Below are 24,186 nucleotides of genomic sequence, written 5' to 3'. Positions count from 1 at the left end.
TGTTCTGATTAAAACCAAGTTTGAGCAGGTAATAAAAAAAAAAAATCAGATTAATTATGTTTAAAATAAGAAACAAGTAAATTCACGATCTTATATAAATATTGAATTATTTATTCTATGAATAAAGCTGGTTTAAACTGCTCTTCTTTTGTACGTCTAGTCTGTGGTGGATGACTGGATTGAGGCCTACAAACAGGACAGAGATGTGGCGCTCTTAGAGTTGATCAACTTCTTCATCCAGTGTTCCGGCTGTAAAGGTACCCGTCAGAATCAGTCCAGGCGGACTGCAGGTTTTTGCTGAACGCGTTTTTTTGACACGCTTCTGTGAAATCCTTTGTTTCTTCATTCAGGTGCTGTGAGTGAAGAAATGTTCAGACATATGCAGAACTCAGAAATCATCAGGAAAATGACAGAGGAGTTTGATGAGGTGAAGTGGACCATTTGGTTATCTAGATCTCAGCTCTGCAACCTTTAAAATCCAGATTGACCTTTTGCTCACTTTAAATAAAATTTGTTTTCATTCATTATTGTTGTTAAATATCAGCTAGAAAAAACTGTTTCCATTTTAAACGATCAACAATTTGTTTGTATTTTTAGATTTTATAATGAGGAAGAACATGAAGAGGAAGTATCTTATAGGATGTTGATATGTTTGTAAAACCATATAGAAAATTTTCCAAGCCAGGCTTTTAAATCGCCCTTTACTAAAAAAAGGACAAATTGTACGATCTTTTTTTAGGATGTACGGCTTTGGTAGGCCCTCATTCAAATCTTCAAAATTTCACAAACAGCAGCTTCTGGAGTTGGAATATTGAATTTTTGCTGCTAGATGCTCCACATCAACCAATCAGAGAAGCTGATCTTGGAGCGTGCAGCGAGACAGCCATCAGCACTGCTAATGCAGAGCGCTAGGATCACTCCCCTGAAAAAGTTTATTAATGCCTAAATTATAGCCTGGTAAACCAGCCCCACCCGCCAGCGGCCAAAATCATTTTTTCCTGCGAGTTTGGTCTAGCCTCAATCAATGCTCCAGGCCCTAGAACTGGTGGGCCAATCACAACGCAGAAATGTGTTTTGAATTTCTGGGTGCAAAGTGGGCAGGGTTTTGAGGGCGGGACGACAAAGCTGCGCAACGCTGGAGAAAGCACAACAAGGAAGATGGCAACAACTATTGAACAGTTCTCGTTTGACTCAGCTTTAGAATTAGTTTTAGAAGGATTAGACTTGGGGTTTTCGTTGAAACGTGAGCAGGCAGATGCTCTACGCTCATTCATTTTTAAGAAGGACGTATTCGGCGTTTTACCGACAGGCTGTTCGAGCTAACTACGTCACAGTCAGCTGCGCTCATTGGTCAGAGCGTTGGCCAACAGGCACAGACATGGTTTTATTTTTTAATCTTCCGATGTCTCATTCATCGGGGCCAGACTAAGTTACACATTTAATCTCACATTTAGTCTGGTTTCTCAGACTACCTAAATTACTTAAAATGTTGAAAGCTGCCAGCAAAATATGTTCAGTTTTATAATCCTGGTGCCTGCCGTTTGTACCACATACCTGAAAAATGCTAACACCTTCCTCAAGCCGCCACCAACAGAAGGGGAAAAGCCACAAAAGGCGACCTGAGGCAGCTGCTGCTGGGGATTCCCAGTGACAGCGCACTGCCGGTATGTGGGGGGTCTGAGCAGCTCCGATAGAGAAATAATACTTGAAGGCAGGATGGTAATCTGGATGAACTGACTGCACAGACGATGTTTTCAGGTGGACTTTCTCACTTCAAAATATATTCAAACTTCTTTTTACCCACTGATCACAGCAAATATAGCAAAGCCGCTCTCTGCCATTAAACACAGGAGCAGCAGAAACATCAGACGTATCTGGACACACTTTACTGGACATCTGACCTTAATGTGGACAAACATCAAAAATGAAGCAGCAGTAGATGCGTTGATGGCGTTTAGTGTGAACGTAGCATTAGACTTTCTTATTGTTTAAATTTACCTAGGAAATATAATGTTGTACCTAAAAATGATCTCATGTCTTCCTTATGAAATTTCCACCTCTAGTCAAGCAGACATGCTTCCCATAATCGGGACAAAAATAGTGTTGGAACAAAGACAAAATGTTAGCTGTATTCCACCTCAAAATGCAGGAAATGGCATTTGAGAGAGTCTGAGTTTCAAAACTTTCCCCTACTCCGCGCAAATCCTGAACATGTGATACACCCAGGTGAACACCCTGTGAAATATTCCTGGCTAAAAGCCTGTTCCAAGCTTTAATGATATAAAAAAGGAATTGAAATAAGTTCTTGTAGGATTTTTATGTCACTCTGTTTTGATATTTAAAAGGATCCCAAAGCTTCAAAGGCTGCATTTATTATAAATTCTTTAAACTCCTAGTTGATTCTTTATCAATTTAGCTATTTAATAACTTAAGAGCCTTTTAAGTGGGGCCAAAAAGCCACTTGTAGCTACTGATGTAGGACCTCCCTCTTCTCCTGCTCTCACTCTGATATCTTCTCTGGTCACCAAACAGGACAGCGGCGACTATCCTTTAACACTCTCAGGACCCCAGTGGAAAAGATTCAGGATAAACTTTTGTGACTTTATTGCGGTGCTGGTTCGTCAGTGCCAGTACAGCATTATCTACGATGAGTATATGATGGATACGGTCATCTCTCTGCTCACTGGCCTGTCTGACTCCCAGGTCAGAGCGTTTAGACATACAAGCACACTAGCAGGTCAGTTTACAGCCCTTCCTGCTCTCCTCCTATCTGCTAGCCTCTACCGTTGAGATCTTCATGTGTTGTGCCTTTGGACTGTTGTCTTTCTCAGCCATGAAGCTGATGACTGCCTTGGTCAACGTCGCCTTGAACCTGAGCATCAACATGGACAACACTCAGAGACAGTATGAGGCAGAAAGGAACAAAGTTATTGCAAAAAGAGCCAATGATAGGCTGGAGCTGCTGCTACAGAAGAGGAAAGAGGTAAGAAGAAAATCTAATAAAAACTCTGCTGCTGTATCCTAAGTTTACAAATAAAAACTTCCTGAATCTATGCAGGTTAGGCTTCGAAGGTATCTTCAAAGTATTTTGAATCTTTGATTTTATATTTCTTTTTTTTAATCATATTTATAGTCCAGCTTAATTATACTTGTAGGAATTGAAAGGTTCAGGCTTTGTACATGCTGGTTATTTGAATTCAATTCAGTTTATTTCTATAGCAGCAATTGACGACACATGTAACCTCAAGGCACCAGCTGAATAGCGACAGTGGAGAGGAAAACCCCCTTTGAACAGAAAGAAAACTCCAGCAGAACGAGAACCAGGCTCAGTGTGAGCGGTCATCTGCTGAGGCCGACTGGGGTTCAAGGCGACAGAAGCGGACATAGAAAAAGGAGCAGAGATACAAAAGGCAACTGTCAACCAGCTCCACAGGGGGCCTCGTGCAGGAAACACACAGCCAGGCAGACGAGCCAGCTCCCATTTCAGAGGATGAAAGAGAGCGCAAATAGTTAGTTACAGTCAGAGAAACAGGACTACACTGAAAAACAGGTCGAGCTCCAACATCTCTAGACAAAGGGGTTAATGGCAGCAGTACAGCTGATTTTTTTCTCTCCAGGATGGTGTCACAGCTAAACGATGAAGATGAAGCTAAAAAGCAGAAACATAGCACTGGATAACCTGAGCCACTCTATCAGCTTGATCATAAAGGAAAGATTTAAGCTTTTATTTTTAACTCTTTATGTCAAATATTTAAATACTTCAAGACAAAAAGGAAATGAAAAACAGGAGTAAATTAAATAATGTAGCATGAGGGAGATTATACTGTAAGTCTTTCTATTGAGTGGTTAATTTCTCTCATTGTGTTTTCAGTCTCGGGCTGTATGTCTTTTTTTCCTCCATTATGACCCCCCATTGAGTCGATTCTTTTAGTTTATTGTCATGTTACATTTTTTACAGATTTAACAAAATATGGCTGTTTGTTTTTACTTTTTTCTATTGATATCTATATTGATTATTAACTGATTGCAATATCTATAGTTTTGATTTTTGATTGCTGCCTCAGCGACCTGGCGCCAGATAAAGCGGCACTTTGGCACAGAGCCCCTTATTTGAAGAATTTGTGAATCTTTGTCCTGAAGGTTTTTAGCTCCACCCATTTTCTAATCACCCCAGACCAGCTAACATGTCCATACTGATTGTAGGCATCCCCATAGCATGATGCTTCCACCAGTATGTTTTATAATGAAACTGGTTCCCAAGCTTTTTTCACTAGGCTTCCCTTTGGTTCACATGATAGTTTGAGCAAGCCGGAGCAAATGATTTATACACATAGAGGCGCATTAGGAGCGAATCAATGCGAGTGTTGTGATAAGAGTTAATCGAATAAAGCGAGAGCGAAGTGGAACCAGAGATGGACACAAAGCAAATGTATGTGAACTTTTCTGTCGATCAGAAATCATAAATCAATTAGGGACTGGGTGTGGGAGCACAGCAGATACTTTTTTCCGTCGAAATGAAGGCAGAATAAATAATGTTGAAGTTGACTTAAGTAATAATGCAGTGTTTAGTAAGGTTTAGAGCTGAATTTTTAAAAAATAATCCGCTTTAATTTAACACTTCCTTGTCCTCTGAGCTCCATAGCTGGTTCTGTCCTTCTGCAGCCTCTGCTGCTCTTCCTCTCTGAGCTACAGAGCGCCTCCCTACCTCACCTCTGCTGTCCCAGTCACCCTTCCCCCGAGGGGGATGACAGCTTCAAGTCCTGTCCAAACTGAAGCAACCTTGATCCAGCTGTAGCTCCTGGAGCATCCCTGGTGGATGCAGTGGACCCAGGAAAGCTGGTGCCGCTGTTGGGCTTTTTATCATGAGCAAAGAACCACAATGTTGAGCTGAAACCAGCGATCAGCAGTTAGAAGCTGCTCATATTTGGTGAAGCGTTGTCCCCATGAATCGCTGACGAAATGTCAACTGAGCAGCAGCACAAATCAAGTTAGTTGGAATGTCAGTAATAACATATCTTCAGTCGCATAAAAGAACCTGCCTCAGTGGCTAAGATTCAAAACAGATGTTTTTCTTGTTCTTGCCACGAGAGCCAGAACAGATTTCTAATTGTTTGTGGTATTTGTATATAACAATCGTCAGTTGTCCAAACATTCAGCCACCTGGGCTGTTGATATCTGCAGCTCCTTTATGGTGGTTTTGCTCTTTCCAGATGTTTGAAGACCTGACAGATGTTTCAAGAGTCTAACCTCGATTTAAATGACTGTGATCAGTCTGCTACACTGCTGTCACTGTTTCTTTGCTCCTGTTTTTATTCAACATTTGAGGCTTCACACCTGCCTTTGTTTCACTGAGATTATGATTGAAGATTTAAGTAGAGATTGTGATGGTAAATGTACATTGTAGATCTGGGTTTTTACATCTACGCTTAGATTCTTAAATGGAAAAAGGAACTTGAAAGTCCAGCAGAGAATCTGTGTGTTTTCATTATGGTCACATTCGACCACAGCGTTCATAACGGGCAATCCTCTTGTACAATTTTGTGTTTTTCCAGGAAAAAAAAAGGCTTAGATCTGCTACTTGAATTAGATGAAACTGGGAAGATCATTAATTTTCCAAAATGTCAGATAAGCTTTGAATAATGAAAACCAGCCTGTAGGTAATGCTGAGTTATGACATCAGATGGACTCCAGGATTTTCCTCCAGCTGTCAAAACAAAACAAAACAGTTATACATTGTGTAGCTGTAGGTATAAAATGAAGAAAGGTTTATTTATATAGCACCGCTCAGACAAGCGTGACAAAGTGCTGTACAATATGAGCCATAAAATACAAAACAGCACCATATAAAATACATATAGACCACATAAATACAATCATAGAAACCCTTGATAAAAAAGAGTCTAAAATGCTTAGTTAAAAAAGAATGTTTTTAGTTGGTTTTTAAAATGATCTATGGAGTTTACCAAGCAGAGGTCTGGGTGCGACAGCTTAGAAGGACCTTTTCACCTCTCGTCCTGAAACAAGGCATCATTAAACAGTTCTTTTAAGCAGATCTCAAACTGCGAGCAGAAAAGTGAGGCTAAATCCAGTCGCAGATGTAAGAGGAGCCCTGTCCATGCAGGGCTCTAAAGGTCAGGACCAGAATTTTAAAGTTTGTGCCGTATTCAATAGGAAGCCGGTGTAGAGCTTTGAGAACAGGAATTATGTGGGCTCTTCTGGTTTGACCTGGCGAGATCCTCGCTGCAGAATTTTGCACTAGCTGCAGTCAAGCTAGGCATTTTATGTTCGGTCAAGTGAACAGGCTATTGCAGTAGTCCAAACGTGATGACACAGATGCATGGATCAAGGGCCTTTTCAGAAAATAAATGAGTTTAATTTTGTTACGCAGCTGAAGGAAACATTTTTCTGCCCTAGAGACATTGCCTCATGAAATAAAACTCCAAGATTTCTCAAGGTCTGTTTAGTCACCTGGTTTTAGTTGCCTAAGTAAATGTATGTTTAAATTATTAAATATGTTTCTGGACTTTGCATTTAAAAAGAAGCTGTAGTTTGTCATTTGTAATGTTTTTAAGAAGCATTTAATTTTCCAGGGAAATGTCCTGCTTAGCTGAGCTAAATAGATTCATATATAAACATGTTTCTTGCTCTTTTTTCAGCTCCAGGAAAACCAAGATGACATTGAAAACATGATGAATGCAATTTTCAAAGGAGTCTTTGTCCACAGATATCGGTAGGTAAACTGGCTGTAAGATTTCAGAACAATTAGCTGTTTTCAGTTTCAGACATTTCTTTGCTGATTTAGGGCCTTTGGCACCATCTAGTGGTGAACAGCTGTCAGCACAAAATATTATCTGGAAAATAAATTTACTTCTTTCCTTCTTTTTGTCTCTATCATTAGGAAGTAGATGTGTTGTTTTTCCATGTTGTTATCAATCAACCCTGTTCACTCTATTTTTCAAACTCGTCTTAAGCCCTATTTTAGTTCTTTGTTTTTTTTTAACACAGCACAAGACTGTTTTTGCATTTATGGTTTGTTTTATTGTTTTTTTATTGGTTTTAATTAATGTATTTTATTAGATTTGTTTTATCCCATAAACTTCTATGTTGCTTTTATACAAATTTAACTTGATATGTACAGCACTTTGTGGCAGCTGTGGTTGTTTTAAAGGGCTTTATAAAGTTGAGTTAATTAATGGCTGTAAAGTTGATTCATATTATTGATCGACTAGCGGTTAAACGATTAAAGGCCATTTCCTTAAAAACTTAAGGTTTCTCTTGAATCAAAAGAATCTTCTGCAATATGCTGAATAAAAAAGATGCATGATTATGGTTTAAAAATGTATTGTTCCAGCTGTATTAAATACTCAGTGACTATTCAAAGACATGCTTTCACACATTATTAAACCAGACATAATAAAAAAAAATAACAAGACGGGAACCTATTGGGTTACTGAAAAAAAAATGATTAATAAAATCTGGGACACTTTCTGATTTCCAATGAACACAGATGTAAAACTATAATTTAAAGACGCCGTAGCTTTGTCACTCTGTCTCACTTTCATGAAGTGCATGTGATTTAACTCTGGTTATTGTCTAAACCAACAATCAGTGCTGGGAAACTTTGTTCTGGAGCAGAGCTTTTAACCCTTTAAAGCCCGATCCAAGAATAAAACAAAACAGAAAATTACTTTTTTTTGGTTTGAAGTCCTTATTTGGCCTTTTAACAAAATATGTAAAAAAACAGAAATACATTTTTGATATTAATAATTTATTACTATGCAATAAGTCAAAATTATTTTTTGTGTAGTCTTCTGCCCTCTGTTATCAGGTATATCTGATTGTGTACAATAGGATTTTAAGCAAAGTTTTTAACCATTAAATTATGCAAAAGGTGTCAGACGCAAAACATTTCAGAAACCGTATGTATCAAATATAATACATTTGGCATTACAGGGTTAAAAACAGGCAGTTCTGGTTGCTTTTATAGAGGATTAGAAAATTTGTCTCCCTGCTACCGTCCTAATTTATAGTCTGTCAGCAAAGAAGTTGATGCTGCTCCTCCATGCAGCAAAGCTAAATGAGCCTATTTAGCTGCAGACGGAAGGAGTTTATCCAGAATCACAATCAAAATTATTTTATTAATCCCTTGCAGAAAACTATTTTCTTGCAATGCAATCATTTACAGAAGAGAGAAAATAAGATTGTAGTACAATAGAACAAAATATATAATATATAGTATAATAGGAATATAAAGAAAGTTAAATTAGTCAAATTACACCCCACACAGTAAAATTACACCCTTCCCATATAAACAGTGTAAAATTAGATATAAGAGTAAAATAAAATAAGGATCACATTATATAAAATCAACAGTATTTACAATGCTGCTCATTACCAAATTACAATTATAGCACATGATCGTGTTATTGCACATAGTGAAGTAATGAAATAAGTAATGAAATGACTGTCAGAGAGTTGAATCATACAGTTTGATGGCCACAGGCAGGAATTACTTCTTGTGGCCCTCTGTGGTGCAGCGTGATGAAATGAGTCTGACTGAAGGTGCTACTGTTGGTGACCAGCACATCATGAAGAGGATGTGCAGAATTGTCCAGCAGGGATTTTATCCTGGCCAACATTCTGCAGTCAGAGAGTCCAGCTGCTCTCCAACAACTTGACTGACCTTGCGGATGAATTTAGGTCTGTTGGCGTCCTTTATCTTCAGTCTGCTGCTCCAACAAGCAACAGCGTAAAGGAAGGCACTGGCCACCACAGACTCATAAAACATCTGCAGCATTGCCCGGCAGATCTTAAAGAACCTCAGCCGCCTCAGAAAATAGAGATGGCTCTGACCCTGTATTGGTGGGCATTGGTGTTTTTAGTCCTGTCCAGTTTATTGTCCAAGTGCACCTCTAAGTATTTACAATCCTCCACAGTGCCCTCATAGACCCCACAAATAGAAACGGAGCTCACTGGGGCCTTGATCATTCTCAGATCCACCACCAGTTCCTTGGTCTTTGCCACGTTAAGCTGTAGATGGTTCTGCTCACACCAGGTGTTAAAGTTGTCATCAACACCCCTGTACTCCATCTCCTCGCCATCGTTGATACATCCAATTACTGCAAAGTCACCAGAAACCTTCTGAAAGTGGTCTCTGTGCAGTAGCTGAAGTCTGTGGTGTACTGGGTGAAGAGGAAAGGAGAGAGGACAGTCTCCTGTGGGGCCCCTGTGCTGCTGATCAGCTTTTCTGACTTGCAGTGCTGCAGGCATTGTGGTCTGCCAGTCAGGTAATCCACAATCCAGGACACAATGGGGGCATCCACCTGCAATGCTGTCAGTTTCTCCCCCAGTAGACCCGGCCTGGTCTTGAACCCACTGGAGAAAGTCAAAGTACATGACTCTCACAGTCATGTATCCAGTGTTTATATTTACTAACAGAACCACAGAAAGTTCAGTCTGAATTCTTTGATCTATTGAACGGTAAAAGTAATCCAAAACTGACGGGATCCATTCATGGTTCTGCTCTAGCATGGATCCACTCTGGCATTACCATTTTTGCAATTAACCAGTGAGGCTCAGCTTTATAACAGCCCTCTAGTGGTCTGAGGCAACATTGCAACACTGAAAGAAACACCTTCTAAGGGGATGTTATCAGTTAATCAGATGGAAAAAATGTTAATCTAACAAACTGTTAATTGAAGGTCGATTTGTTTACATCCCTAACAGTGATCTGTTTTCTGTTTTATCTTTCTAGTGATGCTATTGCTGAAATTCGGGCTATTTGCATTGAGGAGATTGGAGTGTGGATGAAGCTGTACAGTGATGCCTTCCTCAATGACAGCTACTTGAAGTACGTTGGCTGGACAATGCATGACAAGGTGAGGAGTTTTTCTGAAGAACTTCTGTACAAGTTTTCCATTATATTTCAGTTTAGCTAACTTTTTAAAAGGTTCATCAACAAATACTAAAAGAAACATGCTTTGGATTATTTTGACAACTGCATCTAAGAATTTGGTGTTTTCTTTGGACATGATGGTATGTTGTTTTGTTTTGTTAAAAAAAAAAAATTCATCATTTGGGAGACAAAAAAATACTTTGAATAATTCAAAGTATGCTTAATTATTTTACGACAATTGATTTTGTCTCCCTGCCAGCTCCCAGATCAGCTTCTCTGATTGGTTGTTGTAGCACGTCAAGCAGCAAAAATGTAATCTTTCCAACTCCAGCAGCGGTTCCTCGAGACGCCCTGCAGGACCTACTGATGCGCCTTGATGCACATTATTCAACATGTAAAGCTGCAGTTTCTGATGCTTGATGTGAATGTAGCATTAGAATGTCAAAGATGTATGCACTACTGCCAGTATCGGCTCTGATATTGACCAATTAGTTGGATTGGATATGGGATGAATGACGCTGATCCAGTCAATTCTATTTTTGATTATATTATACAGAGCAATTCAGTTACAGTGACTAAAATTTTTTATCGCCCCGCTGATTACATTATCACACAGAGCAGCACAGCAGCTAGTGATGACTTATCTGGTAATTTGTTACTAATTAATTCCTAAAAATGTTACTGTCAGTCATGATACCTTTATTCACATGGCGCAGTTTAGGGTTAATTCGTTCAACAGTACTATCAGATCGGTATCAGATATCGCCCATGTATTGGTATCGGATTGGATCAGAAAAAAATGCATCGTCTCTTAACTTCCAGTCATTTGCTGTCCATCAAGTTATTGACATATACTGACTATTCAAATCGTGTTGTCTGTGTTTCCAGCAAGGTGAGGTCCGGCTGAAGTGCCTGACTGCCCTGCAGGGGTTGTACTACAACAGAGAACTAGGCTCCCGCCTGGAGCTCTTCACCAGTCGCTTCAAGGTTAGCCCACCGGACGCACAGCTGATCGTTCACACGTCATTTTTATTCATTGATTATGTGGATTTTTAATCATTCTGATCACCTCCTTTTAACTTGTGAAGGCATAAATTCTTCTGATGGCTTCTTTTCTGACAGGACCGGATTGTGTCAATGACTCTGGATAAAGAATATGATGTTGCAGTGCAAGCTGTTAAACTTCTGACACTCATTTTACAGTAAGAATCTTTGGTTATTCTTTAACTAAACTACAGATTTAATTCTGCATGATTATTCAACAGATAAATATTTCTACATTTTGAAGCTTTACATGGGCCCAGTTGATAAAAAAAAAACATAAAAACCGTCATTTTAAAATAAAGTATTATCTGCCAAGCGTTTGTCTTGACAGTGTTAACTCAATCCTTTCTGACGTCTTTTTCACCGGGCGCTGGCAGGACTAACTCACATCCTTTAAATTGGCAGCTTCAGTAAAAAGAGAAATAAGCTCCAATAATTTTGAAAGCTGACAAGCAGAGAAAACTTTAAGAAATGTGATTTAAAAATCTAGAACTTTGGGGGCACTGGTGAGGAATGTATGGCACAAGACACTTTTTCAGAGCTGCAAATCTGCAACATTTACATAAAAAAAACCTGCATTGATTTGACTAAAAACTGAAGAGAACGCCTTGATGTAATATTAAAGCACTGCACCAGGCTGCTGTTGTCCGTAGAATGCTTAAATCTCAGAGAATAGAGACAGAACTAGTAGATATATGACGAAGTAGATTTCCCAGAACTCAAGTCTTCACTTTTCTCCAGCAGTCATGTATCCTATTCAAGGATTGAGTATTTCTTTACACCAGAGTCAGAGCTACAGAAAACGGTATATATAGAAATATTATACCTTCCATTATTACTAATCAGTACCTGTCTTATTAAAATGTCGGAGGCCAACACCTATCCCAGCCTAATGCATGCATGTGTCACAGAAGAGTTAGACATAGGAACGAATATATCTGCAGAAACAACACAGCTGATAATATGGGATTGGACCAAAGCATTTCTTTAAGGTCGCATCATTTTCTTCACATTTGCAAGGAAGAAACAGAAGAATGCTAAACAGCCAGATTTGAAGGTCGAAATAATAGAATTAGAGTCTAAGCAAACAAGATCAGCAAACATCATGAAGGATTTAAACACAACCTGCAGACAACACAACAGCCTGTTGTCAGATAAAGGCTCGCTAACTAGAAACATTATGAATTTGGACAGAAGGCGAGTAGATTATTAGCATTTACACAAAGGACACAGCAGTCCTCTAACAAGATTCATAAAACTCAATCCCAGGAGACAAAATAGCAAATCCTTAGCAGAATTTTAATAATTATTAACGTATTTTCTGGACTAAAAGTTGTTACTTTTTCCCCCTGCTTTGAACCATGCGGTTTATAAGAAGGTGCAGCTTTTTGTGGATTTTTCCTAACAGCCAGAGGGGGAAGTCAAAGTTGGACATGAAAGAATAAGGGGCTAATTTTCATTTAGCACAAGAACATGCTAGCAGCAGGCACGACAGAGAACATATGTCCTGAATTCACACATTTTTATATTTATTTGCTGCATTAAAGCTGCTGAACCAATGAAGAGATTGGGCTCAACTCCTGCAGAGCTGAAATAAAGAGCTGATGAAGCCCCATCTTTCATTAGAAGCTCTTCCTGCTGTGAGCCAACAAGCTAACAGGAGTTGGCATTCTTCTTCTTCGACTCCTCTCCAGGGCCTATATGTAGAGCTCCCCCTACAGGTTTGGTGGGAGACAGTTCACTAGATATTAGTGGCTTATAGCCCGGTGCGGCTTATATATGGCCTGGTACCATAGGCGCTGCCTGCCACTGTGTAGAATATACACTCAACGGCCACTTTATTAGGTACCCCATGCTTGTAACGGGTTGGACACCCTTTTGCCTTCAGAACTGCCTCAATTCTTCGTGGCATAGATTCAACAAGGTGCTGGAAGCATTCCTCAGGGAGTTTGGTCCATATTGACATGATGGCATCACACATTTGTCAGCTGCACATCCATGATGCAAATCTTCTGTTCCACCACATCCCAAAGATGCTTTATTAGATTGAGATCTGGTGACTGTGGAGGCCATTTGAGTACAGTGAACTCATTGTCATGTTCAAGAATCCAGTCTGAGATGATTCCAGCTTTATGACATGGCGCATTATCCTGCTGAAAGTAGGCATCAGAAGTTGGGTACATTGTGATCATAAAGGGATGGACAAGGTCAGCAACATTACTCAGGTAGGCTGTGGCGTTGCAACGATGCTCAATTGGTACCAAGGGGCCCAAAGAGTGCCAAGAAAATATTCCCCACACCATGACACCACCACCACCAGCCTTAACCGTTGATACAAGGCAGGATGGATCCATGCTTTCATGTTGTAGACGCCAAATTCTGACCCTACCATCCGAATGTCACAGCAGAAATCGAGACTCATCAGACCAGGCAACGTTTTTCCAATCTTCTATTGTCCAATTTCGATGAGCTTGTGCAAAATGTAGCCTCAGTTTCCTGTTCTTAGCTGAAAGGAGTGGCACCCGGTGTGGTCTTCTGCTGCTGTAGCCCATCTGCCTCAAAGTTCGACGTACTGTGCGTTCAGAGATGCTCTTCTGCCCACCTTGGTTGTAACGGGTGGTTATTTGAGTCACTGTTGCCCTTCTATCAGCTCGAACCAGTCTGGCCATTCTCCTCTGACCTCTGGCATCAACAAGGCATTTCCGCCCACAGAACTGCCGCTCACTGGATGTTTTTTCTTTTTCGGACCATTCTCTGTAAACCCTAGAGATGGTTGTGCGTGAAAATCCCAGTAGATCAGCAGTTTCTGAAATACTCAGACCAGCCCTTCTGGCACCAACAATCATGCCACGTTCAAAGTCACTCAAATCACCTTTCTTCCCCATACTGATGCTCGGTTTGAACTGCAGGAGATTGTCTTGACCTTGTCTACATGCCTAAATGCACTGAGTTGCCGCCATGTGATTGGCTGCTTAGAAATTAAGTGTTAACGAGCAGTAGGACAGGTGTACCTAATAAAGTGGCCGGTGAGTGTATATCTCTGTTAGAGTCAGATGAGGGTAACTATGGAAAAGTGTCAATGTTGTTAAAAATAAATAAAAAATGAAAACTTTTAAAAACTTCTTAATTAAAAAAGGTGTTTGAGATTCATTCATACAGGGTAGGAAAGAGTTCAACCAATATTTGGTCCATTTATGAAATACATTTTCTTACAAATGTCCTTTTTAAAAAAAAAAACATGTTCTTTGCTTTTAATAATATTTCAACAAATTTCTTGCCATACTTCATTTTAGCTTCGGCTTCTTTTACAACCAGCGTTAAAATTGAATTCCTGATACGACTCATGTCTTGTTGTCCTGTTAGCAGCCAATAATTGTTTGTACTTTTCCACATTTGATCTTAGAATAAAAAAAAAAATAAAAAATGTCACACTTCCACTGGGTGCCGCTTGTTTCCATTACGTCCTTGTTTACTTGGTGTCTGTCTGTGCCATACCGTACTGAACCTCCAGTTACGTAGACTGATAAAAAGAGAAACGCTAAAGCTTATTAACTGATGGAACAGAAACAAAGTGTAAAAAATAGAAATAAGGTACGCAGAGTCAATAGGGTGCCATAATCTAATCAGAAAGTCTTTGTACGCAACCAAAGTGAGCTACTGGCTCACTAGTCATAGTGACACTCGGTCCCTGAAAAAGGGTTTTAACCATTGTTTTTCTAATTGTCTTAAGAATTTGTTAAAATATCTAATATTAAAAACCCTTACATTTTTTTTTTTTTTGTAATACTCTGATTTAAAGCTGGTTATATTCCCGTTTCCAACAGGAGCAGTGATGAGGTTCTGACAGCAGAGGACTGTGAGAGCGTCTATCACCTGGTTTACTCTGCACACCGACCTATCGCTGTTTCTGCAGGAGAATTTCTGTTTAAAAAGTAAGTAATGATCTGTCTGCCCACCATAAAGCTTCATTTATACTGCAACATCCAACAGGGTTTCAGGGTGCGTGCGCCAATAGTGACGTAATCGTGCCGCCCATGCCCCTGAGCGCGGACCGCGTGTGCAGCCCCTCCAGATATTTGTAACTTGGTGTCGTTCCAAATAGCAGGATATAAAGTTGTTGTCAGTGAACAAGTTTTGCATTTACTGAAATCAAATTGTTCAGAAGGTTCCAGTGGATCATGTGGTTCAATGCAGTGTTATTCCTGTTCATTCAATGACTAAAAAAAGCAAATGGGAGAGAGTTCATTGGCAAAGCTGGTGCTAAAACAGGGATTTTATTTTCTGTTTCCAACACATACAATATAAATAAAATCTGAAAATACTACTCATAGTATACAGTGCATTAAGCTTTATTTAGTCAACAACTTTTTTGTATATGTTATTCTCTTTTAAAGAAAGAGGCCCATATGGGCTTCACATTCTACTTGTATTTGTTTTATCTACGAACACACATGGATAAAATTGTTAGTATACCTTAATTATTGCTTATTATTGCAATTATTGCTTAACCAATCTTTAACAGAAGGATTTTAGATAATAAACTCATGAAACAGCCCTGGACTGTGAGAAATATTTTGTTTTATTCTGGTAGCTAAAGCTTTTACTACCTCAAAAACACTGCATATATTTACCTGTAGCCTCCATGAATAGCAGCAGGAAATCTCCCAGCTAATGGTCGGCTGTTGCTGTGTATTCCCAGCGCCCGCCTGTATTTAGGGTCTGCCACTCAAAACAAACAGAATATTTCACATTAGGACCATAATCCCTTTTCACATATCTATTTTTCTCAATCATCCAAGTACATAAAGAAAATTCACTCTGCCACTGGACATAGACTGGCAGCGGGCATCCATCATGTCTACTTCCAACATAATGGATGCTGCTGTTACTCCTTGTTTAAAGCTGCTATCTTTTGTGACTGAAGGCTCTTCAGCCATCGAGGTCCAGAAGAAGAGGGTCTACCGAGGAGAGGGAGGCAGAGCCTCAACGGCAGCCTGATCAAGACTACGGTCTTCTTCTTCTTGGAGAGCGAGGTGCTGATTCTTATTTTCTTAGTGATCATTTATGAAACGTGTTTGAAGAACAGACGACGTGACATCAGAGCTTTGATTTGTCTTCTCTAAGTAATGGTGTGTTCACTCCTGTATCCCATGAAGAGGTGCGTTCAGGAGCGCAGCGATGCTAAGCCATGTGCGGACATGCTCCTAGCGATTAGAGCAACACCTATGATGGAGGGTCAGCGACTCTTTCCTGAGTTAAATAATCTAACTTTTCTGTCAATGCCGGCATCGCGATAACCAAATGGGGACTGGATGTGGCTGTGATGTAGGCCTGAAACGAATAATCAGATAAATCACCATCAATTGATTATTGAAATAATAATCCACTAATTTAGTAATCGATTCATCATTACCTGGAGTATAGAGACCTAAAACATGCCTTTAGCTGACAGAGCGACCCATTTACAGCAGTAATTATACCAAGATTGTTAAAAATATATATAAACATTTTTCATTTAAGATTGAAAAAAAAATTTGTCTGTCAATATGCTCTATCAAGAAAAGTTTTACTTTGACCTGGTTTAATTTTGTATTTTGTAAATTTTGTAAAACAAATTATCGAATGATTAATTGCTAAGCAAAATAATCGTTAGTTGCAGCCCTATTGTGATGAAGGGTGAAGGAACGTTGCAGAATAAGAATCAAAATGGAAGAATAAATGATGCTGGTATGGGATGAAGTAAGGAATATTCCTCAGAGTTTTAAAAAGCTGCTGTATTTAAGCCCTAGAAGGACTGTTAAATGGCTCACCCTCCATGCTCCTCCTGTGTCCTGCAGCCTCTAGGCTGATTGGTCCCACAGCGTGGGACAGTTTTTAAATGCAGATTATTTTGACATCAGTCTAACTGAGCCTCGATATGTGCTGCTGATTTCTTTTAAAAGCCGATTCTTTTGGCCAGTATTGCTGTTTGTTCGTCTGCTTACATAATTAAAATTACACAAATGTTACACTGGTCTCTTAATTAAAAAAGAAACGTTATTAATGGGTCAAACAAAACATTAACAATAGCTGATAGAGGGAGCAGCAACGCATGAGCCTGATGAGATCTCAAGGCATGGTGAACGACAAACCCATGCACGCATTGGTCGACACGATACCAGAAAAAACTAAAACGCTAAGAATGGCCAAAAATATTCAAATTGCTGCCGATACGTGAAGCATGCTGCAGCACCTGAAGGCGGCGACTAAATTGTGCTTTGTGTGAACGCACCGGAGGAATCTGAACAGTGTTGCTGTCAATCAGACCAGCAAGCGTTGGTGAACGGTGCGTTCACTGATCAAAAAAGGAGGGATTTTGGATTTTAGCACCAGCTGATCACTTTTTTAGGGACGATCATGTTTACAGTCATTTTGTCTTCCTTATGGTGTTGACCTGGAAACTGATTTTCCATTAGCTCCATGAACACGGCGCCTATCTGGTGGACAGCCTGTGGGAGTGTGCGTCGGAGCTGCTGAAGGACTGGGAAACCATGATCAGCCTGTTGCTGGATGAACCCATGCCAGGAGAGGAGGGTAAGCAGACAAACATGAAGCCAATGTATAATTAAACATTGTCACACCAGTCCTTGAAATCCTTGAAGTTTTTTGAAAGCTGTTGGAAAGGTTTTGAAAACAGCCATAAAGAAACACACCTACCTTAAATGATTTTTGCATGGACATATTTAGTGATGTTTGGTTTATCCTTAAAGCGTAAGTGAGAATTTCTGCACCGCAAAGCTCTGAGAGTTTGTGACCATGCAGACAGATCCCTGCGGAAAACATGGCAAATGAGCAACAGATCCTGCTAGCGAGGGTCCTGCTAGAGATCCTGTGATTTAGATATCAACACCACTATCAACAGATTGTGGAAAGACTCATGGAAAGAAATGACTGTCGCCCCTGGACGTCACAAAGAGACTATGATAAAGTTGTACACGGCTGTTTTTTACTTCCTCGTGTAGTGTGGTGTATGGCTGGGCGATATGAAGAAAATCTAATTACGCGATATATTTGGACTATAATCGCGATACACGATATATATCTCCATATGTTTAAATTACCTTTAGAACAATAGAGTACATAATATTGCACTGATATCCTCATTCAAACTTTTGGTTTCAAATTTAAAACATTTATTTTAACCAGCTCAAAGCTTTTCTGCCACATGATGTCTTTGGGTGTCAGTATTAGACCTTTAACAAGATCCCTGCAACCAAATAGGAAACAAAACAAAAACAATAATGCTATAAATACTAAATAAAATGTACAATTAAAAAAGGGCTGTTTTGTACATAATCAAATAAAAAATGCTGGATAAAGACAAAGAAATTGACCTTAAATTACAAAAAAAAATTGGAAATGATTTTTTAGATCAAGTATATTCGATATATCGCCCACCCCTAGTATGTCATTCTTTGCACTAAACTGCCTTCATACAGCTTAATGCTAGGTTCACACCACTTGAAGCAGCAGAAGCAGCTCGTTTACATCCAAAGTCAACGGTTGACGTGCATCGAGGAGCATCTAAAGGTCATGCAGCGCGCCTAGAGCAGCTGAAGCAGCGCTTCATGAGCTTTTGAGCATCTCAGGCGCATGACGTGCTCCACAATCAGCAGCTGCTTGAGTTGGAAAAATTGAACTTTTGCTGCTCAACGCACCACATCAACCAATCAGAGAAGCTGATCTGGGAGACAGACACAGCGCTGCTGATGCAGAGCGCTGTGATCACTCCCCTCAAACAGTTTATTAACGCCTAAAATAACTTAAAATATCCAAACGTGCCAGCAAATTATATTCACTTTATCCTGATGCCTGCAGTTTGTACCACATACCTGAAAAATGGTAGAGGAAAACCCACAAGAGGTGACTGTTCCTGATGTAGCTGCTGCTGCTTCCCAGTGACAGCGCACCGCCAGTATGTGGGGGTCTGAGCGGCTCTGACAGAGAAATTATATTTGAAGGCAGGATGGTAATCTGGATGAACTGACTGCACAGATGATGTTTTCAGGTGGACTTTCTCACTTAAAAATATATTAAAACTACTTTTTACCAACTGATCACAGCAAATTTAGCAAAGCCGCTCTCTGCCATTGAACACAGGAGCAGCAGAAACATCAGACGCATTTGGACACACTTTACTGGATATCTGATCTTAATGTGGAAAAGCATCAAAATTGAAGCAGCAGAACGTTTTAAAGCTTATTCAAAGGCCAGAACACCAAATACAATTTTGAGTCAGATCCGATTGCGCCTTACAGGTCGTGGCGTATAGCGCTCATTGTAAGTCAATGGGGATGATCACAGCAGACACGATTTCCTTCAGGGCGCTGCGTAGCTCCGACTGAGATAGAGCCCAGGTCTATTTTTCTCGGACCATGTAGCAATTCAGCAGTAATTTCATGCGTCTAAACGGAAGAGAGATGCGGTTACAAAGTAAAACACATCCGCTTTGGGGGAAAGTAAAAAATCTGTAAATCTCACAGTCCTTTTTATTTCATTTGTAACATATACAAATAGCGCTGGATAATAAATCATTATCATTATCAGCTGACCGGCAATTGGGGGATCACAGGTCCTCAGCCCTGGTCCCATGGCGGCCTAGTGGTTAGGGCATAGAGCTTGGAAGCCAGAGGTTCTGATTTCAAGCCCCACTCCCACAAACTGCCACTCTGGGTCCCTGAGCAAGACCCTTAACCGCACAATGGCAGCAATGTCTGCATTTAACCCAGTGGGATGGGTTAAATGCAGAGAGTTCATTTCGTTGCTCTGCATTTTTGACAATGTAATGACAATAAAACGCTGAAAAAAAAAAAAATGTCTTAATGGGATTTTATCCAATGACAGTCTTTCAGCTTAAGTTTGTTTTCTTTAAAACAATTGAAAGTTAACTACAGAAAAATAGAGGAGGCGATAATGGAGAAACTGAGAGAAGCAAGAAATATAAGGAGGGAGAGATGATCACCAGTTAAATATGCATTTCATCTGTTGAAGATGTGTTTATTGTTTTTCTTTTAATAATTTAAAAACTTTTATATTAAAGTATTTCATGGACTTGGGATAATAATGTTTAGATGTTAATACAGAACTCGGCTTGGGCTTCCTATGCAGTTTTTCTGTGGCTTTTATATTATTTTTATCAAAATTGGAATTGAATCCTATCGATCAGAATTAGGAAACATATCAGGATATAAGTGTTGATCATTTTGGGCATATTTAAATTGTTTATTAGAAACATTTTGCTATATGAAAAGGCTGCTGTGTACTTTAACTTGAGAGAAAATGTCCTTGAAATGTCCTTGAATTGGATGTTAACTAAGGGGTTTTTCCTTTCTTTAATTCTGCAGCCCTCACAGATCGACAGGAGATGGCCTTGGTTGAGATTATGCTCTCTGCCATCCGACAGGCATGTGAATGTCATCCTCCGGTCGGCAGAGGCACGGGAAAGAGGGTAAGAGGCACAAAGAAAAGAACAACTATGACCCAAATAGGTTTGTGTTGGTGATTTGGGAAGGTTTTATTTTTTCTGTGTGCATCAGGTCTTAACTGCAAAAGAGAAGAAAACTCAGCTGGACGATCGGACACGGATCACAGAAATGTTTGCAGTTGCGTTACCTCTACTGTTAGCGAAGGTGACCGCACGCGTTCTGCATTTTACCCCAATCAGAGTGCGTCTTACTTTGAAAGGTGTCAACCAAACTCTTGTTGTTTTCTCGCAGTACTGCGTCGACATTGATAAGGTGACCAATTTACTTCAAATACCAAAATACTTTGATCTTGACATCTACACCACCGGCCGGTTAGAAAAGGTTTGTGAGGTTTCTGTAGTCTGAAGACTTTTAATTTGAAGGGCACATCTCATTTGGTGCCAGTAAAATAATCTCCATATTTTCAGCATATGGATGCCTTGCTGCGCCAAATCTGGGAGGTTGTGGATAAGCACACAGACACCGAAGTCTTGGAGGCCTGTTCTACAACCTACCACTACCTCTGCAACGAGGAGTTCACCATTTTCAACCGCGTGGACATTGCCTGCTCGCAACTCCTTGACGAGTTGGTGGACAAATTCAACAGACTTCTGGAGGACTTCCTGCAGGAGGTAGTTTGATTCGGGTGTTTCTACGCTTTTAGAATGCGTCCATGAGGATAATTCTGAAGCAAAGTTATTCCAAGTGTTTTAAAGATTTGATCTTTGGTTCCTCAGGGGGAAGAGCCAGATGAGGATGATGCCTACCAAGTTCTATCAACTCTTAAGAAGATCACTGCTTTTCACAAGTAAAACTTTACTCACTGATATTTAAGTTATAAGTTCACGGCTCTGTGTTGATGCTCTCCTTCGCAATGGTCTGCTTCTTCCCCAACCAGTGCTCATGATCTCTCCAAGTGGGACCTGTTCACCAGCAACTACCGACTACTCAGCATTGGTTTGCAGAATGGGGACATGCCAGAACAGGTATCTCAGCCCTTAAATGTCACTAACTATCCTTAAATAATTAATTAGTATCACATCTTATTTGTGTTTGGTTTATTTATTAAGCAAAAAATCTTCTGTAACAATTTTATTTTACTGCTGACTTCAACTTAAATATGAAGAACTGGGAGCGTCACTGTGTCTTGCTAACTTTTGTCCCTGCAGATTGTGATTCATGCAATGCAGTGCACGCATTACATAGTCCTCTGGCATCTCGCTAAGATTTCGGACGGCAGTTCCATAAAGGTACTGATTTTTAAAGCTGACTTTAGGTAACTCATTAAAAAGATGATTTAACTGTAAAACTGTTTGCATATGGATGGCAAATAAGACACTTCACAAAATGCTAATCTGTTAGCACACTGGGTAAAGAAGTTTAAGAAGGCTTTATCTTTGTTTTGAGAATATATATCATTAATTTAAGAAGTCTTAGCAAATGCAACTTATTTTGAGTACATTTTTCCTTAAAAAGTTATAAAATATAACAGAATCTGATCTTTATTTTTATTTATTTCTATAACGCCAATTCACGACACATGTCACCTCAAGAAACTTTCAAGAGACAATTCAACCAAATCATATAGTCAAACTGATTCAAAGTTTTCTATCAAAGGAAAACCAGTTGATTCATTGACTAGAAGGCAATCTCTCACACTAAGCATTTTTGTAGCGAGAGTAGAGAGGAAAACTCCGTTTTAACAGGAAGAACCTTCAGTAGAACCAGGCTCGGTGTGAGCGGCCATCTGCTGAGGCTGATTGGGGTTCAAGGAGACAGAAACAGACATTGGAAAAAGAAGCAGAGATACAAAAGGCAACTGTCAACCAGCTCCACAGGAGGCCCCATCCTGGAAACACACAGCCAGGCAGACAAGCTTCGAGCCACATCCCATGTCAGAGGATGAAAGAGAGCACATCCAGTTACTCACAGTCAGAGAAACAGGACTACACTGAAAAATAGGCAGATCGCCAACATCTATAAACAAAGATGTTGATGGCAGAAGAACAGCTGATATTTCTCTCCAGGATGGAGTCACAGCCAAACAAGAACAGACCAGAGGAAGCTACTGTTATGAGACAAAGCAGAGAGAGCAGAACGTTAGTGTGAACTAACCAATACTGCAGTACGGGAGAATAGAGATAGAATGATGAAAAAGGGGTCCCTATGTCCTCCAGCAGTCTAAGCCTATAGCAGCATAACTATAGAGATAACTAAGGATGACCTGAGCGCCTCTAACTATAAGGTTTATCAAAAAGGAAAGTTTTAAGCCTACTCTCAAAAGTAGACAGGGCGTCTGCCTCACAGACTAAAGCTAGTATTGGTTTCCACAGGAAGGGAGCCTGATAACTAAAAGATCTGCCTCCTATTCTACTTTTAGAAATTCTAGAAACCACTAGTAAACCTGTAGATTTAGAGCGAAGTGCTCTGTTAGGAACATAAGGAACAATCAGATATCTGGTATCAGATGGAACTTTGTTATTTAATGCTTTATATGTGAGAAGGAGGATTTTAAATTCTATTCTGGATTTAACAGGAAGCCAATGAAGAGAAGCTAGAAGACTTTAATATATGAGTAGATGGACAGTTTTTGCAATGCATATTGTACCTTGTCCTCGTCCTCTCTTCTCCAGTTTTTTTGGATTTAGGTTTGGGGATTGAAACGGACCTGGAGAGCAGTTGTTTATCTATCTGGTAAACAATTTCTGTGTTAATCTGGGCATATGGTTACGGATCATGTAGTGATGAAGTATTTTTCAGTTTACTGGTGTAGACTACCAGGTTGTCATGTAAAATATCCAGGTTGTTCAAAGACTTAATGATGCCCAACCTTCCAACAACCTTCCCAGGGTCTATAGGGGAGAATCCAGCCCACAGCATAGAACCTTAATTAGTTTAATTCATGATCACATCAAACTGACTTTTGACAAAGCATAACTCTTTGTCTCATCAAAGCACACAGCTCCAGTTAAAGTGACCATTTTATGGGGAAAGAGTCGTTAAAGATTAATTAATACGACTACTCTTACAGTTACTACTAATCTATCAGGTAATTTATTCATACAATATCAATGAAATTTTTTTATTAAACAAAAGGGTAAAAACAACAAATGATGATTAAAATATATTATATAAAACTGTACTATACATTAAGGCTCTCTTTAATACCATTCCTATTAACTGACTAACAAACAGTTACTAGATGTTATTATTCATCCACAAACACTTCATATTTCATTTATAAATTTTTAATATGAGTGAAACCTATTAGGCATGCTAAACAAGGTGATGACAAATGTTTAATATGCTTACAAGGTAGTGACTTAGTCTGAAATGTTGAATATGAGAAACACTAGATGAAATATGTTGGTAAACAGAATAGGGTCACTATTTGGCATGACACATGTCAGATTTTCCTCCCCTTTAATAAATGCAAAGTAATGACTTAAGAAGGGGGATATAAAACACCCTAAACTAGGTTTAAATAAAAAAAAATGTATGTTATTGTCTATGCTGGTGGATGTTTTTGTGGACCATAATGCAGAGTAGAAGAGGCAGGGATGATTTCTTGCAAAATATAATTGAGCAAAAATACAGAATCCGTAATCTAGAACGAGCGACAAGAAAACTCAAGAACCAATAAAAAAAAAGCGGAGACACTAGGGAGGAATAAACCTAAAGAATGACATTGAGTAGATGAACAGGAGGTATATATATGGGAGACAGAAACAATGGGACTAATTG

The 24,186-nt window shown here is 39.5% G+C and overlaps 1 protein-coding gene across 1 annotated transcript in view; it reads left to right on the top strand.

Annotated features, from left to right (window-relative positions):
* LOC119790880 (cohesin subunit SA-2-like) overlaps positions 1-24,186 on the top strand; it is a 39,971-nt gene that overhangs the window by 1,029 nt on the left and 14,756 nt on the right. The window contains exons 3-20 of the mRNA XM_038296620.1: positions 161-257; positions 351-427; positions 2,533-2,737; positions 2,832-2,983; positions 6,657-6,730; positions 9,755-9,878; positions 10,784-10,882; positions 11,018-11,097; positions 14,764-14,871; positions 15,864-15,972; positions 17,395-17,512; positions 20,323-20,426; positions 20,515-20,607; positions 20,695-20,784; positions 20,871-21,074; positions 21,180-21,250; positions 21,341-21,428; positions 21,612-21,692. Of these exons, the coding sequence (XP_038152548.1) occupies positions 161-257; positions 351-427; positions 2,533-2,737; positions 2,832-2,983; positions 6,657-6,730; positions 9,755-9,878; positions 10,784-10,882; positions 11,018-11,097; positions 14,764-14,871; positions 15,864-15,972; positions 17,395-17,512; positions 20,323-20,426; positions 20,515-20,607; positions 20,695-20,784; positions 20,871-21,074; positions 21,180-21,250; positions 21,341-21,428; positions 21,612-21,692 (1,974 nt within the window). The remainder of the gene's footprint in view (positions 1-160; positions 258-350; positions 428-2,532; positions 2,738-2,831; positions 2,984-6,656; positions 6,731-9,754; positions 9,879-10,783; positions 10,883-11,017; positions 11,098-14,763; positions 14,872-15,863; positions 15,973-17,394; positions 17,513-20,322; positions 20,427-20,514; positions 20,608-20,694; positions 20,785-20,870; positions 21,075-21,179; positions 21,251-21,340; positions 21,429-21,611; positions 21,693-24,186) is intronic.

This window comes from Cyprinodon tularosa, unplaced genomic scaffold (genome assembly GCF_016077235.1).
Source record: "Cyprinodon tularosa strain WSP-4 unplaced genomic scaffold, ASM1607723v1 ctg110, whole genome shotgun sequence".
Classification (NCBI taxonomy): domain Eukaryota; kingdom Metazoa; phylum Chordata; class Actinopteri; order Cyprinodontiformes; family Cyprinodontidae; genus Cyprinodon; species Cyprinodon tularosa.
The sequence above is the reverse complement of the archived record's forward strand: the minus strand, read 5'-3'. Positions and strand labels throughout refer to the sequence as shown.